Source organism: Amblyraja radiata, chromosome 2 (genome assembly GCF_010909765.2).
Source record: "Amblyraja radiata isolate CabotCenter1 chromosome 2, sAmbRad1.1.pri, whole genome shotgun sequence".
Taxonomy (NCBI): Eukaryota; Metazoa; Chordata; class Chondrichthyes; order Rajiformes; family Rajidae; genus Amblyraja; species Amblyraja radiata.
Window position 1 is genome coordinate 119,178,358 of NC_045957.1, and position 13,870 is coordinate 119,192,227.

The following is a 13,870-nucleotide window of genomic DNA, read 5'->3' on the forward strand; positions in this document are numbered from 1 at the left end:
TACGGGGACAACCACAGAACACAAGCTACTGTTTATGATGGCGAGAAACGACTGCCCTATACTCGGGAAAACCTCTTTAAAAAGAAGAGGAGGGACAGCATCACAAGGGGAACCCGACGGCTCAATATGGCTAACCACATCCTCTGGACCCGACAATGTCAGAGGCACAAACTTATCGAATGCCACCAGGCATGGGGCCGGAACAGAGGGGTCAGAGGCAGGAGCTGAGATGAGAACCCTTATAGAAACAACCTTATTGATAAAGAAGTGCAGGAAGTCATTGCACAATTCGGACGATGCTTCCAGGCAGACAGGCTGTGGGGCATTTAAAACAGAATCAATGGTTTTGAATAACACACTAATCAAGAATCTATCTGTCTCTGCCATAAAAATATCCATTGACGGCCTCCACAGCCTTCGGTGGCAATGAATTCCACAGATTCACCACCCTCCTGGCCAAAGAAATTGCTCCTTGTCTCCTTCCGAAAGGAATTACCTTTAATTCTGAGGCTATAACCTCTAGACATAGACTCTTCTATTCGTCCCTCATGTGATAGGGAAAGAATAAGACCATTCGGCCCATCAGGTCTACTCCAACTTTCAATCATGGCTGATCTATCTCTCCTTCCTAACCCCATTCCTCCCTCCTAGACTCTCCCACCAGTGGAAACATCTTCTCTGCATCCACTCTATCCGGGCCTTACATTATTCGTCTTTCTGGGTCTTTATTGGTTCTGGGTCGAACTCCTGGCTTGCATTTACGGGTACAAATTCCATTAATTCCAGGACCTCTGGACATGCACAAAGGCTTGATCCTGGCATTGTGGCGTAATAGTTTCAGAGAAACAGTCCAATATCCGCAATGAGGTAGGATAGAAAATCAGGACTGCACCCTAACTTATGGTAACAGAGGGGAAGAAACTATAGTTTAGTTTAGAGATACAGCGCGGAAACAGGCCCTTCGAGTCTGCGCCCATCAGCAAACCCCACACACTGACACTATCCCACAAACACTAGGGACAATTTACAATTATACCAAGTCAATGAACCTACAAAACTCTACGTCTTCGGAGTGTGGGGGGAAATCAGAGATCCCGGAGAAAACCTACGGAGGTCATGGGGAGAATGCACAACCTCCGTACAGACATCACCCATAGTCAGGATCGAACACGGGTCTCTGGCACTGTAAGGCAGCAACTCTAACGCTGCACTACTGCGCCGCCCAAAATGTTCCAGAGGCTGGTAGTACGCACTTTCAAGCTTCTGCGTCTTCTGCCAGATGGGAGCGGGGAAGAGGAGGAGTGATCATTGTGGGAAAGGTCCTTGACTACTTTAGCTGCTTTTCCATAGAGCAGTGTAACACAGGAACGGCCACTTCGGCCTACAAAGTTTGTGCCGAACATGTCTTGCTGTGCAGATCTCATCTGCCTGCATATGATCCATATCCCTCTAATCCATGCACTCCCATGTGCCTGTTCAAAAGCCTCTTAAATGCCACTATATCTGCCTCCATCGCCACTCCTACCAATGCATTCCAGCCCCCCCCCACCACTCTCTGTGTGATAAACCTTCCCCTGCACATCTCCAATAAACTTTCCTCGTCTCATTTTATAGCATTGCCCTCTAGTGTTGGAGAATTTGTTGTTAGTGTTGAAGTTTGACTGTCTTTCCCTCTGCGTCCCATAATTATATATACTTCTATCATCTCCCCTCAACTATTTAGTATTTCCCCGAAGTGTCCAGGCCGTGTCGCTGAGAGCAAAGGGAAACCCAAAGTGGGGGGAGGGTGGGAGAGGCACCATGAACAAAGGGGAACCCGGCATGGGGGGGCTGAGAACAAAGGGGAACCCAGCATGAGGGGGGGGGGGGTCGCAGTGAGCAAAGCGTGGTGGGGGGGAGGGGGGTGTACCGAGAACAAAGAGGGATCCGGCATGGGGCAGGTCGCCTGGTACACAGGGGGACGCGGGGTGGGGCAGGTCACCTTAAAACAAAGGGGGACCCGGTGTGGGGGGGGGTTCGCCAAGAACAAAAGGGGGATTCAATGATACTTTATTGTCACGTGCACGCACGTACAGTGAAATGTTTTGTTTTGCGTTCAACCTGCTAAAATCATACAGCAGACCTCACCTAACCACCACACAAGAGTCGCCACATTTCTGATACCAACAAAGTTACAAAAGTTCACCAAACAGTTCCATCCTCTGCCTGCCGCTGCAAATAGCAGCCGGCCCCCTCTTCCCCTGCCGGGTCCCCCGATGTTCTCAGCAAGTCCCTCCATTGTTCTCAGTGCCCTCCTCTCCCCGCCAAGTCCCTCTTCGTTCTCGGCAGTGTCCTCACGCCGGGTCCCCCTTTGTTCTCGGCACCCCAAACCCTTTTCCACCGCCAGGTCAGAACCAGGCATGGCCGGGTTCCCCTTTATGATCCATATCCCTCTGACTTCTGAGAACACGGACTTCTCCAACTTCAAATAGCCCTTGCTTTCCCTCTCTCTCCAACCCTTCCCCCTTCCCAGTTCTCCCACCAGTCTTATGGGGCTGTCCCACTGTACGAGCTAATTCAAGAGTTCTCCCGAGTTTCCCCTAATTCGAACTCGGAGAATTACGGTAATAGCCGCTCGTAGGTACTCGGGGCTCACGTGTTGAAAAATCTTCACGAGTCTTCACGAGCTTACCGCGTTTCCCCGAGTATCTGCCGTTAGCGTTACGAGCCGTTAAGAGATGTCCCGAGCGCCGACGTACCCGCTACGTACATTCTACGTGCTTACCACGAGTTTAATTTTTTTTTTTTAAACTCGGGAGAGCTCTTAAATTACCTCGTACAGTGGGACAGGCCCTTTACATTCTCCGACTACATTCTATCTCTGTCCCGCCCACTCCCCTGACATCAGTCTCAAGAAGGGGCTCGACCCGAAAAGTTACCCATTCCTTCTCTCCAGGGATGCTGTCTGTCCTGGTGAGTTACTCCAGCAATTTGTGTCTACCTTCGATTTAAACCAGCATCTGCAGTTCTTTCCTACACAAACTGAAATCACAACTCCATAAGGCTCAAGTTAAACTCAATTCCACAGGAGAACCTAAAAAAAATCACTGCTGCAGAAAAAACAATTTCAGGTTATTTGACTCATCGATTTAGCAATGCGCACACTTTTTTTTTGGGAACAATAATATATCAATCAAATCTGTTACATGCACTAATTTGTGCATTTTGACGTACAAACTGAAATACCTTGCTCTGCAATGTTCGAACTTAATACGTAAGAACGCACAGAGTCTCTTTCCCAGAGTAGGGAAATCAAGAAAAGGGCAGAGGTTTAAAGTGAGTGGGGAAAGATTGAATAGGAGCTTGAGTGCTTTTTTTTTTTTTTAAACACAAAGAGTGGTGTCATAGAGTCATAGTCTTACAGCTTGGAAACAAGCCCTTAGCCCAACTTGCCCATGCCGGCCAACATGTCCCAACTACACTAGTCCCAGCTGCCAGCATTCGGTCCATATCATTCTAAACCTGTCATATCCATGTATCTGTCTAACTGCTTCTTAAATGTTGGGATAGTCCCAACCCTCAGCTTGTTCCATACATCCACCACTCTTTGTATGAAATAGTTCCCCCTCAGATTCCTATTAGATCTTTACACCTTCACCTTAAACCGATGTCGTCTGGTCCTAGATTAACCTACTCTGGGCAAGAGATGCTGTGCATCTACCCGAACTATTCCTCTCATGATTTTATACACCTTTAATTGCAACAGATTGTGAATGCAGCACAAACCATGACACAAACCTTCCATTGACTCCATTTATACCTCACACTGCCTCAGCAAGGCCAGCAGCATAGAGGCATAGAATGATACGGTGTGGAAACAGGCCCTTCGGCCCAACTTGCCCACACCGGCCAACATGTCCCAGCTACACTAGTTCCACCTGCCTGCGCTTGGTCCATATCCCTCCAAACTTGTCCTATCCATGTACCTGTCTAACTGTTTCTTAAACATTGGGATAGTCCCAGCCTCAACTACCTCCTCTGGCAATAGTTCCATACACCAACAACCCTTTGTGCGAAAAAGTTGCCCCTCAGATTCCTATTAATTCTTTTCCCCTTCACCTTGAACCTATGTCCTCTGGTCCTCGATTCCCCTACTCTGGGCAAGAGATTCTGTGGATCTACCCAATTTATTCCTCTCATAATTTTATACATCTCTATAAGATCAAACGACGCATAATCAAGGATGAGGTATAGAAGTGTGAAAACGCATACCTCCAGATTCAGGGACAGCTTCTTTCCCGGGGAGCCGCGCGGGCCCATCCGCCCACTAAACAACCGTGGCGGCTACGACCAGAACGACGACTGGAACGCGCCCAGGTAGGCCCGACTCGTCCCACAGACCTCCCAGACCAATTACCCTCAGGGGATGAATAAAGTTTTATCATTTTGTAGTGTTTCCAACTGTTATTAGGCAACTGAACTATCCTATCAACAACTAGAGAGCAGTCCTGAACGACTATCTACCTCATTGGTGACCCTCGGGCTATCTTTGATCAGACTTTACTGGCTTTACCTTGGACTAAACGTTATTCCCTTATCATGTATCTATACAATGTAAATGGATGTAATGTAATCATGTATTGTCTTTTGGCTGACTGGATAGCACGCAACAGAGCTTTGCACTGTACCTCGGTACACGTGACAATAAACTACACTGAACTGAACAGTACTTTGACGTACGAACTAAGTTGCCAGCACTGTAAAATACCTTGCTCGGCAATGTTGAAACATTGTTTAGCAATGTTACAAAATTTTGAGATTTTAAAAATCAAGTCTGTAATTTATCCCATCAGATAAAGCATAAAAATAAGTTTAATTTGACACCTAATTCACTTTCATATCTCAAGTATTTAAAAAGTTATGGCCATTTTCATACTCGGAAATGAGCATCTTGTTCCCTATTGATTTTCTATGGACATAACAAAAAAGTTGTGATCGTGAACAGTCAAAAGCCCATAACTTTCTTAAAAATTAAGAGAACTGAATGAAATTTTCAGTTATCATAGATTGAAGCATTCTGAAACAAATATAAAATAATCTTACTTGGATGACCTGAAATTAAAGCATATAATTAGTTAGTTACCTAATTGTAGCTAATTTCAGACTTCAATTACTAGATCTAAACATCTATCCATTTCTTAATAAATGATTAACATTTTTAAATAGCCTAATGTCCAAATAATATTCACAAATAATTCACAATAAACATGATTTTTAAATCTCATTTACATTAATTTATAGGCCAAATGGAAGGAATTCAGTGTTCAATTGCTGTAAATAAATGCCCATTTAAATCAGCTTTCCAGTGGGTCCCTGTGGAACGCGCTGGTTTAGAACGTTCACATTGCGGTAGATTTGTGCCTCAAATGCCCAGAAAAATACTGCGCGATATAATGGGCCCAAAATGAGCTACTCGCAATATTAAACTTTGTATAAAGGGATCTTTAGAAGCCCTTTTTAATGTAAAAATATACAACCTTCCTTCAGTTGTCTGCTTTATGAGACCCTGCGGTTGCTGGCGGTCGCGGGTTTAGAGATTGATTTTTAAACTACTATAACTATTATTCAAGGCCTTTAAACCTAATAATAGCTTTTGCGACGAGGTCTTCCAGCGATTTTTCGTTAATAATTAACTAGGCTGAACATCTTCGATTTGAACAGCCTAGAGAAAATCGCGTTTAAACCCGCCCCCTCTAAACGGCGCCAAAATCGCGCACACCCGTAGCGGCAGATTTTCAAAGACGCTTCAGGTAGGCTTTGCAACATACCTACATTGTTGAAACATAATATATGCAAGAAGAAAAAGACCAAACCTCACCAATTTATTTGGGCACTTCCAGTATTTCCACAGTTTTCGTTGCTGTTTGAGGTTCAGTTTCCAGTTGGCTGCCTGATGTTGCAGTAGCTTTTTTATTTGGGGCGTCATCTTTTTCCTGGGTTTCAGCCGCACCCGATGGTTTCCGGGACGAAGGTACTGGAAGCAGTGCTTACACACGCCACTCGATTTATTTTTCCCATCTGCAAGGTTAATAAGTGACAGGAGTTGGCGATAACTTGGAAGCTGCAGCGGAGGTAACGTTTGAAGTAAGGATCCCCCACTGTACCGCCACTGCCGCTTGTTGGGACCACTACCTGATGACAATTGGGCGGCCCCCTGATCATGTCCCTGGGGACCCAACCCAACAAGATTCTTGGAAATAATATCTTCACCTCAACCTCTATCCCCATGGGTTTGTACCTTTGGAGACATCCACATGTATGTCAACTTCATAGGTTTCCAGTTAAATTCAGAAGTTCATAAGTGACAGGGGCAGAGTAAGGCCATTCAGCCCATCAAGTCTACTCTGCCATTCAATTATGGCTGATCTATCTCTCCCTCCTAACCCCATTCTCCTGCCTTCTCCCCATAACCCCTGGTACCCATATTAATCAAGAGTCTACCTATCACAGCCTTAAAAAATATTAATTGACTTGGCCTCCACAGCCTTCTGTGGCAATGAATTCCACAGATTTACCACCCTCTGACTAAAGACCAGGGTGGTGGGTGTATGGAACGAGCTGCCGGAGGAGGTAGTTGAGGCAGGTACTATCGCAACGTTTAAGAAACATTTGGACAGGTTTAGAGGTATAGTAGGCCGTTGGGTCTGCTCCCCCAATGCACCCGTCCCCAACCCGTTGCCAAAGGTAAGATTCGAGCATTCCTCAGCAAAGGGTTTAGAGGGATATGGGCCAAAGAATAACAAACTAAATAGTCCAAAACTGTGCTCAAGTCTAATCAATGCAGCAGTGCAGTGTTTTATACTGACCTGCTATAGAATCGTGTGTCCATCTATAAAAAAAAATTAAAAACAATCAAAGATTATGTAAGCTAGCACATTTTAAGACCATGGTATACAGAAAATGGTGTCATGATAATTACACTATTAAATCATGAACAAATCACTAAAATTCAAAAATCTAATTCAAAATCACCAACAGAGGACGGTGAGTGCCTGGAGCACGCTGTCAAGGTTGGTGGTGGAGGCACATACGATAGTTTAGTTTCGTTTATTATCGTCACGTGTACCGAGGTACAGGAAAAAGCTTTTGTTTGCGTGCCATCCAGTTAAAGACTATACATGATTACAATCAAGCTATCTACAGTGCACAGTAAAGGGCAAAATATTTACTGCAAAGATATAACATTACAGTCCAATAAAGTCTGATAGCTCAAATGTCTCCATAGAGGTAGATATGAGGTCAGGACCACACTTTAACGATTGAGAAAGTGGCGTTTAAGAGCCTTTTGGATAGTCAAGTGGATATGCAGGGAATGAAGGTACATGGATCATGTGCAGGTAGATAAGAGTTGGTTTTGTTCGGAATACACATTGTGGGCCGGAGGGCCTGTTCTTGTGCTGTACTGTTCTATGGCCAAGAAAGATTATGTGTTTCTGGCAATATGGTATCTTCATTGACAGGAAAAGTCACGAAAAGACCAATTTTCTAACCCTGAAGAGAAACTACTAATCGCAGCAGTAAAACTACCACCTATGCCTCAGTTTAAAGTACTTTGACCTGAACAAGACGACAATGGATTCTAAGGATTTGTCCAATAATTAACACCATTGTATCCGTCTCCACCACCACCCCTGGCAATGCGGTTCAGATCCCCACCACTCTCAGTGCAAGAAAGACTTGCCTCACACATCTCCATTAAACCTTTCCCCTCTGCCCTTGTTGGACATGGAGGAAAAAATCCTGACTGTCGACCCAATCTCTGCCTCACATCATTTTATATGCTTCTATCAAGTCTCCCCTCAACCTCTGACATTCTAGAGAAAATAATCCAAGTCTATCCAACTTCTCCCTGTAGCTGAAACTCTCTAATCCAGACAGCTGTGTGGAAACTGTTCATGGCTGACTCGGTTGGCCGATGGGCCTGTTTCTGCGCTGTATCGCTAAACTAAATTAAAATGGAACGGTTCAGTTTGCAAGTCCGGGGATGCCCGGGGATGCACGGACTTGCAAACTGAACCATTCCGGTTTAATTTAGTTTAGCAATACAGCGCAGAAACAGGCCCATCAGCAAACCGAGTCCGCGGTGACCACACTAGCACTATTCCACTCACTAACTGCTTATCTAAGTGCTTATGTATAGCGATACTTGTACTGAACAGTAAATAAAAATGAATTTCACTCTACCTTTACAGTCTTTACCAAAGCCAATTAACCTACAAAACTACCTGTCTCTAGAGTGTGACAGGAAACCAGAGCGCCCGTGGAAAACCCACGAGGTCATGGGGAGAACGTACAAACTCCGCACAGACAGCACCCGGGACTCTGGCACTCTCAAGCAGCAACTCTACCGCTACGCCACTGTGCCGCCTCCGGTTTACAAACAGATCTCAGTAAAACAGTTCTCACAAAACCCTACTGTACCCTGGGGGGGACACATGCATGCAGAAATCTGCAGACAATCTATTTACAAGACTCCATGTTAAAAAGCTTTGCTTTAGAAAAACTTACTGAAAACATGACAGGGCAACTTTTTTTCCCTGTTGCCAGCCGGGCAACCTACGCAGTTTTATAGGTTGCCAAATGACAGTTTAGGTGGTAATTTGCTCGGACGAAGTGCGTGGTACCAGTCGGAATTATGCTCAATGAAGCATTCACATATTATTTCTGCTTCAAATAAAGTCACAAACTAAATCAAGACATGATATATACCACAATGACATGCAGCAAAATTATAATACAGTACCTCAACTCTTTTTACACATTGAAATTAATGTAATTTCTATTATTTGTATTGGTAGATGGGAAAGATTTAAACGGGTATCGGATTTAAATGGGCCAGGTCATTAAGGGCTCCGAATGGGTTTCCTGGCTGGCTTGCAGGTAAATCCCTCATTCACGGTCACTCACGTTATTTAGGTTTTTTTCCCATTTCTCTCTCTCTCTCCCTCCCTCTCTTTGTCTTTCCCCCCTCCAAGGTTGGTTCTTCTGTTTGCCTTTATTTGCTTCAGTTTTTTTTTTTAAGTGTTTTTTATCACATTGTAACTTTTGAAAGATTCAAGCAGGTGTCAGACGCTTTCTAAGGGCTGAATCGGCCCTTTCGCAGGGCCTTTCATCGTCCGGCGTGACTTAAAATCAAACTGCTGCATCGAGACGATCGAGGCTCCCAAGTTTGAAGCCCCCGCCGGCCGATTTTAAGGTGTGCCGGGCGATGAAAGGCCCCGTGAACGGGCCGATTCAAGCCACACGATTCGGGGTGGACAAAGCTGCTGTTGCTGGAGGTCGGAGTCGGTCACCAACCAGGTCAGCTCCCGATGTTATCATCCACCGGGCCCATGCCCAAAGCCTCCGAAGCCTCGCGCACGTGCGTGTGTGCGCGCGCATGCACTGCGGCTACCAAGAAAGTGTGTCCTGCCCAAATTGTGTCGCTCCCCATGTTTTTATAGCGATTCCACCCCTGCCTTAAAGTCAGATGAAAAAGAAAGCTATTTTCTCTTTCAACACAGCCTCTTACATTAGGGAATAATGAAGCAGATGTTTAAAAAGGATTGCGGCGAAACACATTAGAACTGTGTTCTCTTGCAGCATGGTGGCACAGTGGTAGATTTGCTGCTTTACAGCCCCAGAGACCCGGGTTCAATCCTCACTAAGGGTGCTGTCTGTACGTAGTTTGTACATTCTCCCCGTGGCCGCATGCTCTGGTTTCCTCCCACATTCCCCACAGATGTGCAGGTTAGTAGGTTAATCGGCTTGGTATAATTGTAAATTGTTCCTCGTGCGTGTAGGGTAGTGTTAGTGGGCAGGGATCGCTGGTCAGCACAGACCGATGGGCCTGCTTCAGCGCTGTATCTCTAAACTAAACTGCTGTGAAAGACAGTCTCATGAGATCATATGTGATAGGAGTATTGGCCCATCAAGTCTACTCTGCCATTATATGAAACATATAAGATTATTAAGGGTTTGGACACGCTAGAGGCAGGAAACGTGTTCCCGATGTTGGGGGAGTCCAGAACCAGGGGCCACAGTTTAAGAATAAGGAGTAAGCCATTTAGAACGGAGACGAGGAAACACTTTTTCTCAGAGAGTGGTGAGTCTGTAGAATTCTCTGCCTCAGAGGGCGGTGTAGGCAGGTTCTCTGGATGCTTTCAAGAGAGAGCTAGATAGGGCTCTTAAAAATAGCGGTCAGGGGATATGGGGAGAAGGCAGGAACTGGGTGCTGATTGGAGATGATCAGCCAGGATCACATTGAATGGCGGTGCTGGCTCGAAGGGCCGAATGGCCTACTCCTGCACCTATTATCTATTGTCTATTCAATGATGGCTGATCCATATCTCCCTCCTAACCCCATTCTCCTGCCTTCTCCCCATCACCGCTGACACCCATATCTTAATGAATCAGGAAAATTCTCCTCCCAGTTCACATGCATACACGATCATCATTTTGGTGGAAATTACAAAATGCAGAGGTTTCAGAGAATGATCCCAGGGACAATCAGGTTAACCTACGAGGAGCGTTTGATGGCTCTGGGACTGTATTCCTGGAGTTTAGAAGGATTAAGGGGATCTCAGTTGGAATATTGAGAGCTGTTTTGGGCCCCACATCTGAGGAGTGATGTGCTGGCATTGGAGAGAGTCCAGAGAAGGTTTATGAGAATGACCCCGGGGATGATTGGGTTAATGCATGAGGAAGCTACTGGATAATAAAAGGTGGATGTGGAAAAGATGTTTCCAGTAATGAAAGAGTCTAGGACCTGAGGGCACAGCCACAGAATAAAAGGATGAACCTTTAGAATGGAGAGGAGGAATTTATTTTGTCAGATGATAGTGAATCTGTGGAATTCATTGCCACAGACAGCAGTGGAGGCCAAGTCATTGGGTAAAGAGAAGATTGACATATTCCTGATTAGTAAGGTTGCCAAACGTTACAGGGAGAAGGCAAGGGAACAATATAAGCTGATTAATTACATGTCATATTCATGGAGACATACAGCACAGAACCAGGCCCTTCAACCCAACTTGCCCATTCTTTACGTTAATTATTAAACTTCAGACCTCAGAATTCAGAGTGGAAACAAGCCCTTCGGCCCACCGAGACCGCACTGGCCATCGATCAGTCCGTACACTAGTTCTATCCAACACAACAGGGATGATTTACAATTTTAATTTAGTGATACAGCACGGAAACAGGCCCTTCGGCCCACCGGGTCCGCGCTGACCAGCGATCCCCGCACATTAACCCATTCGGGACAATTATTCTTTTTACATTTACCAAGCCAATTAACCTACAAACCTGTACGTCTGGAATGTAGGAAACCAAAGATCTCGGAGAGAACCCACACAGGTCACAGGGAGAGCGTACAAACTCCATACAAGCAGCACCCGAAATCGGATTGAACCTGGGTCTCCGTCGCTGTATTTGCTGTAAGGCAGCAACTGTACCGCTGCGCCACCGTGACTGCTTAATTTTAGTTAAGCCAATTAACCTACAAACCTGTATACGTCTTTGGAGTGTTGGAGGAAACGTGAACACCCTGAGAAAGCCTACGTGGTCACAGGGAGAACGTACAAACTCCGTACAGACAGCACCTGTAGTCAGGATCGAACCCAGGTCTCTGGCGATGCGAGGCAGCAACTCTACCGCTGCGCCACCGTGCTACTCTCAAATTGGTTCTCTAATTTTCGGAGCAGTTTAAAACGTTACGAATAAAGTTCATCATTACTGGTCATTTAGAGTTACAGTAATAGAGTCATACAGCACGGCAACAGTCCCTTCAACCCAGCCTGCTCATGCCGCCCAAGATACCCATCTACGCTAGTTCCACCTGCCTGCTTTAGGCCCATATCCCTGTAAAGCGCCTTGAGTATTAGAAAGGCGCTATATAAATCCCATCCATTATTATTATTAAACTATTCCAATCCATGTACCAGTCCACATGTCTACCAAATGTTGTTATAGTACCTGCCTCAACTACCTCATCTGACAGCTCGTTGGCGTTTCGGGTCGAGACCCTTCCTCAGACTGTCCCGCTGAATTACTCCAGCATTTTGTGTCTACCTTTGATTTAAACCAGCATCTGCAGTTCTTTCCTACACATTGGGCTGGATAGGATTCTATTCCTTGGAGCGCAGGAGGATGAGGGATGATCTTAGAGGTGTATAAAATCATGAGTGGAATAGATCAGTTAAATGTGGGAGCTTGAAGAATAACTTTTTTTTTACACAAAGGTTGATGTGCATAAGGAATTGTAGTTGTACCTACCGGAGGAGGTAGTTGAGGCAGGTACTGTCACAACATTTAAAAAACATTTGGACAGGTGCATGGATTATAGGTAGAGGGATGTAGGCTAAATGCAGGCAGGTGGGACTAGTGTAGATGGGACATGTTAGACGATGTGGGCAAGTTGGGCCGAAGGGCCAGTTTCCACGCTGTATGGCTCTATATTTGCCAGTCTCCATGTGAATATGTTGCCCCCTCAGGTTTAAACTGAACCATACCAGGTATTAAACCTTTCCCCTCTCACCTTATTTATGCACACAATGCATTTATTTGTAAGTAGACACAAAATGCTGGAGTAACTCAGCGGGACAGGCAGCATCTCTGGAGAGAAGGAATGGGTGACGTTTCGGATCGAGACCCTTCTTCAGACTGATGAAGAAGGGTGTCGACCTGAGATGTGGCTCGTTCCTTCTCTCCAAAGATGCTGCCTGTCCTGCTGAGTTACTCCAGCATTTTGTGTCTACCTTCGATTTTACCAGCATCTGCATTTCTTTCTTACGCATCCATCTGTAAGCTGGGTAGTCATTGATGTATCTCTCTGATGCTGCAATTTCTTAGCACATATTTCTTCCCCCACATTTCATAAGATAAACCCAGTAGCGGGGAAAGCAGCTGATTTAAATCATGCTTTACTTACAAGAGGAAGCTTGCGACTGCTGGGCAGGTTTCCTTCAGATGAAAAGCCGAGTTCCTGAGAAATTGCAGCCTTTTTAAATTATCCATTATCAGAGCGAGCTGGAAATTGAGAAGTACGTTAAGCAGGTATTTATTACCAAATTTAATTAGATACCGAAGATAGACACAAAATGCTGGAGTAACTCGGCACTATTTAGAAAGGAGGTGAATAGGAACTTCTTTAGTCAGAGGGTGGTTAATCTGTGAAACTTTGCCACAAAGGGCTGTGGAGGCCAAGTAAGTGGATGTTTTTGAGGCAGAGATGGACAAATTCTTCATTAGAACAAGTATCAAGGGTTATAGGGAGAAGGAAGGAAAATGGGATTTGGAGGCAGAGACCAACCATGATTGAAAGGCGGAGTGGACTGATGGGCCGAATGACCTAATTCTACTCATATAACTTGTGAACTTGTCTGGAGAGAAGGAGTGGATGATGTTTCGGGTCGAGACCTTTCTTCAGACCTAACCCGAAACATTACCCATTTCTTCTCTCTAGAGATGCTGCCTGTCCCGCTGAGCTACTCCAGCATTTTGTGTCTATCTTCGGTTTAAACCAGCATTTGCAGTTCCTTCCTATACATTTATTTAGATAACGAGATGCTCATTAACCAAAATATATATACTCATAGGCTGAATAACTTTAGAGATACAGCGCAGAAAATAGCCCTTCAGCCCACCGAGTCCACGCTGACCAGCGATCACCCTATACACTAGCACTATCCTATATACTAGGGACTATTTTATTTAGTTTACTTTGTCACGCGTACCAAGGTACTGTGAAAAGTTTTTGGTGCTTGTTAGCCAGTCAGCGGAAAGACTACACATGATTAAAATCAAGAAAAGGAACAGATGACGTTTTGGGTTGAGACTTTAAACCAGCATA

The 13,870-nt window shown here is 45.2% G+C and overlaps 1 protein-coding gene across 1 annotated transcript in view; it reads right to left on the bottom strand.

Moving 5' to 3' along the window:
- c2h18orf21 (chromosome 2 C18orf21 homolog) overlaps positions 1 to 13,870 on the bottom strand; it is a 64,220-nt gene that overhangs the window by 47,736 nt on the left and 2,614 nt on the right. Inside the window, exons 2-4 of the mRNA XM_033014342.1 lie at positions 12,950 to 13,047; positions 6,846 to 6,868; positions 5,858 to 6,057 (exon numbers count right to left, since the gene is read on the bottom strand). Of these exons, the coding sequence (XP_032870233.1) occupies positions 5,858 to 6,057; positions 6,846 to 6,868; positions 12,950 to 13,035 (309 nt within the window). The 5' untranslated portion in view covers positions 13,036 to 13,047. The remainder of the gene's footprint in view (positions 1 to 5,857; positions 6,058 to 6,845; positions 6,869 to 12,949; positions 13,048 to 13,870) is intronic.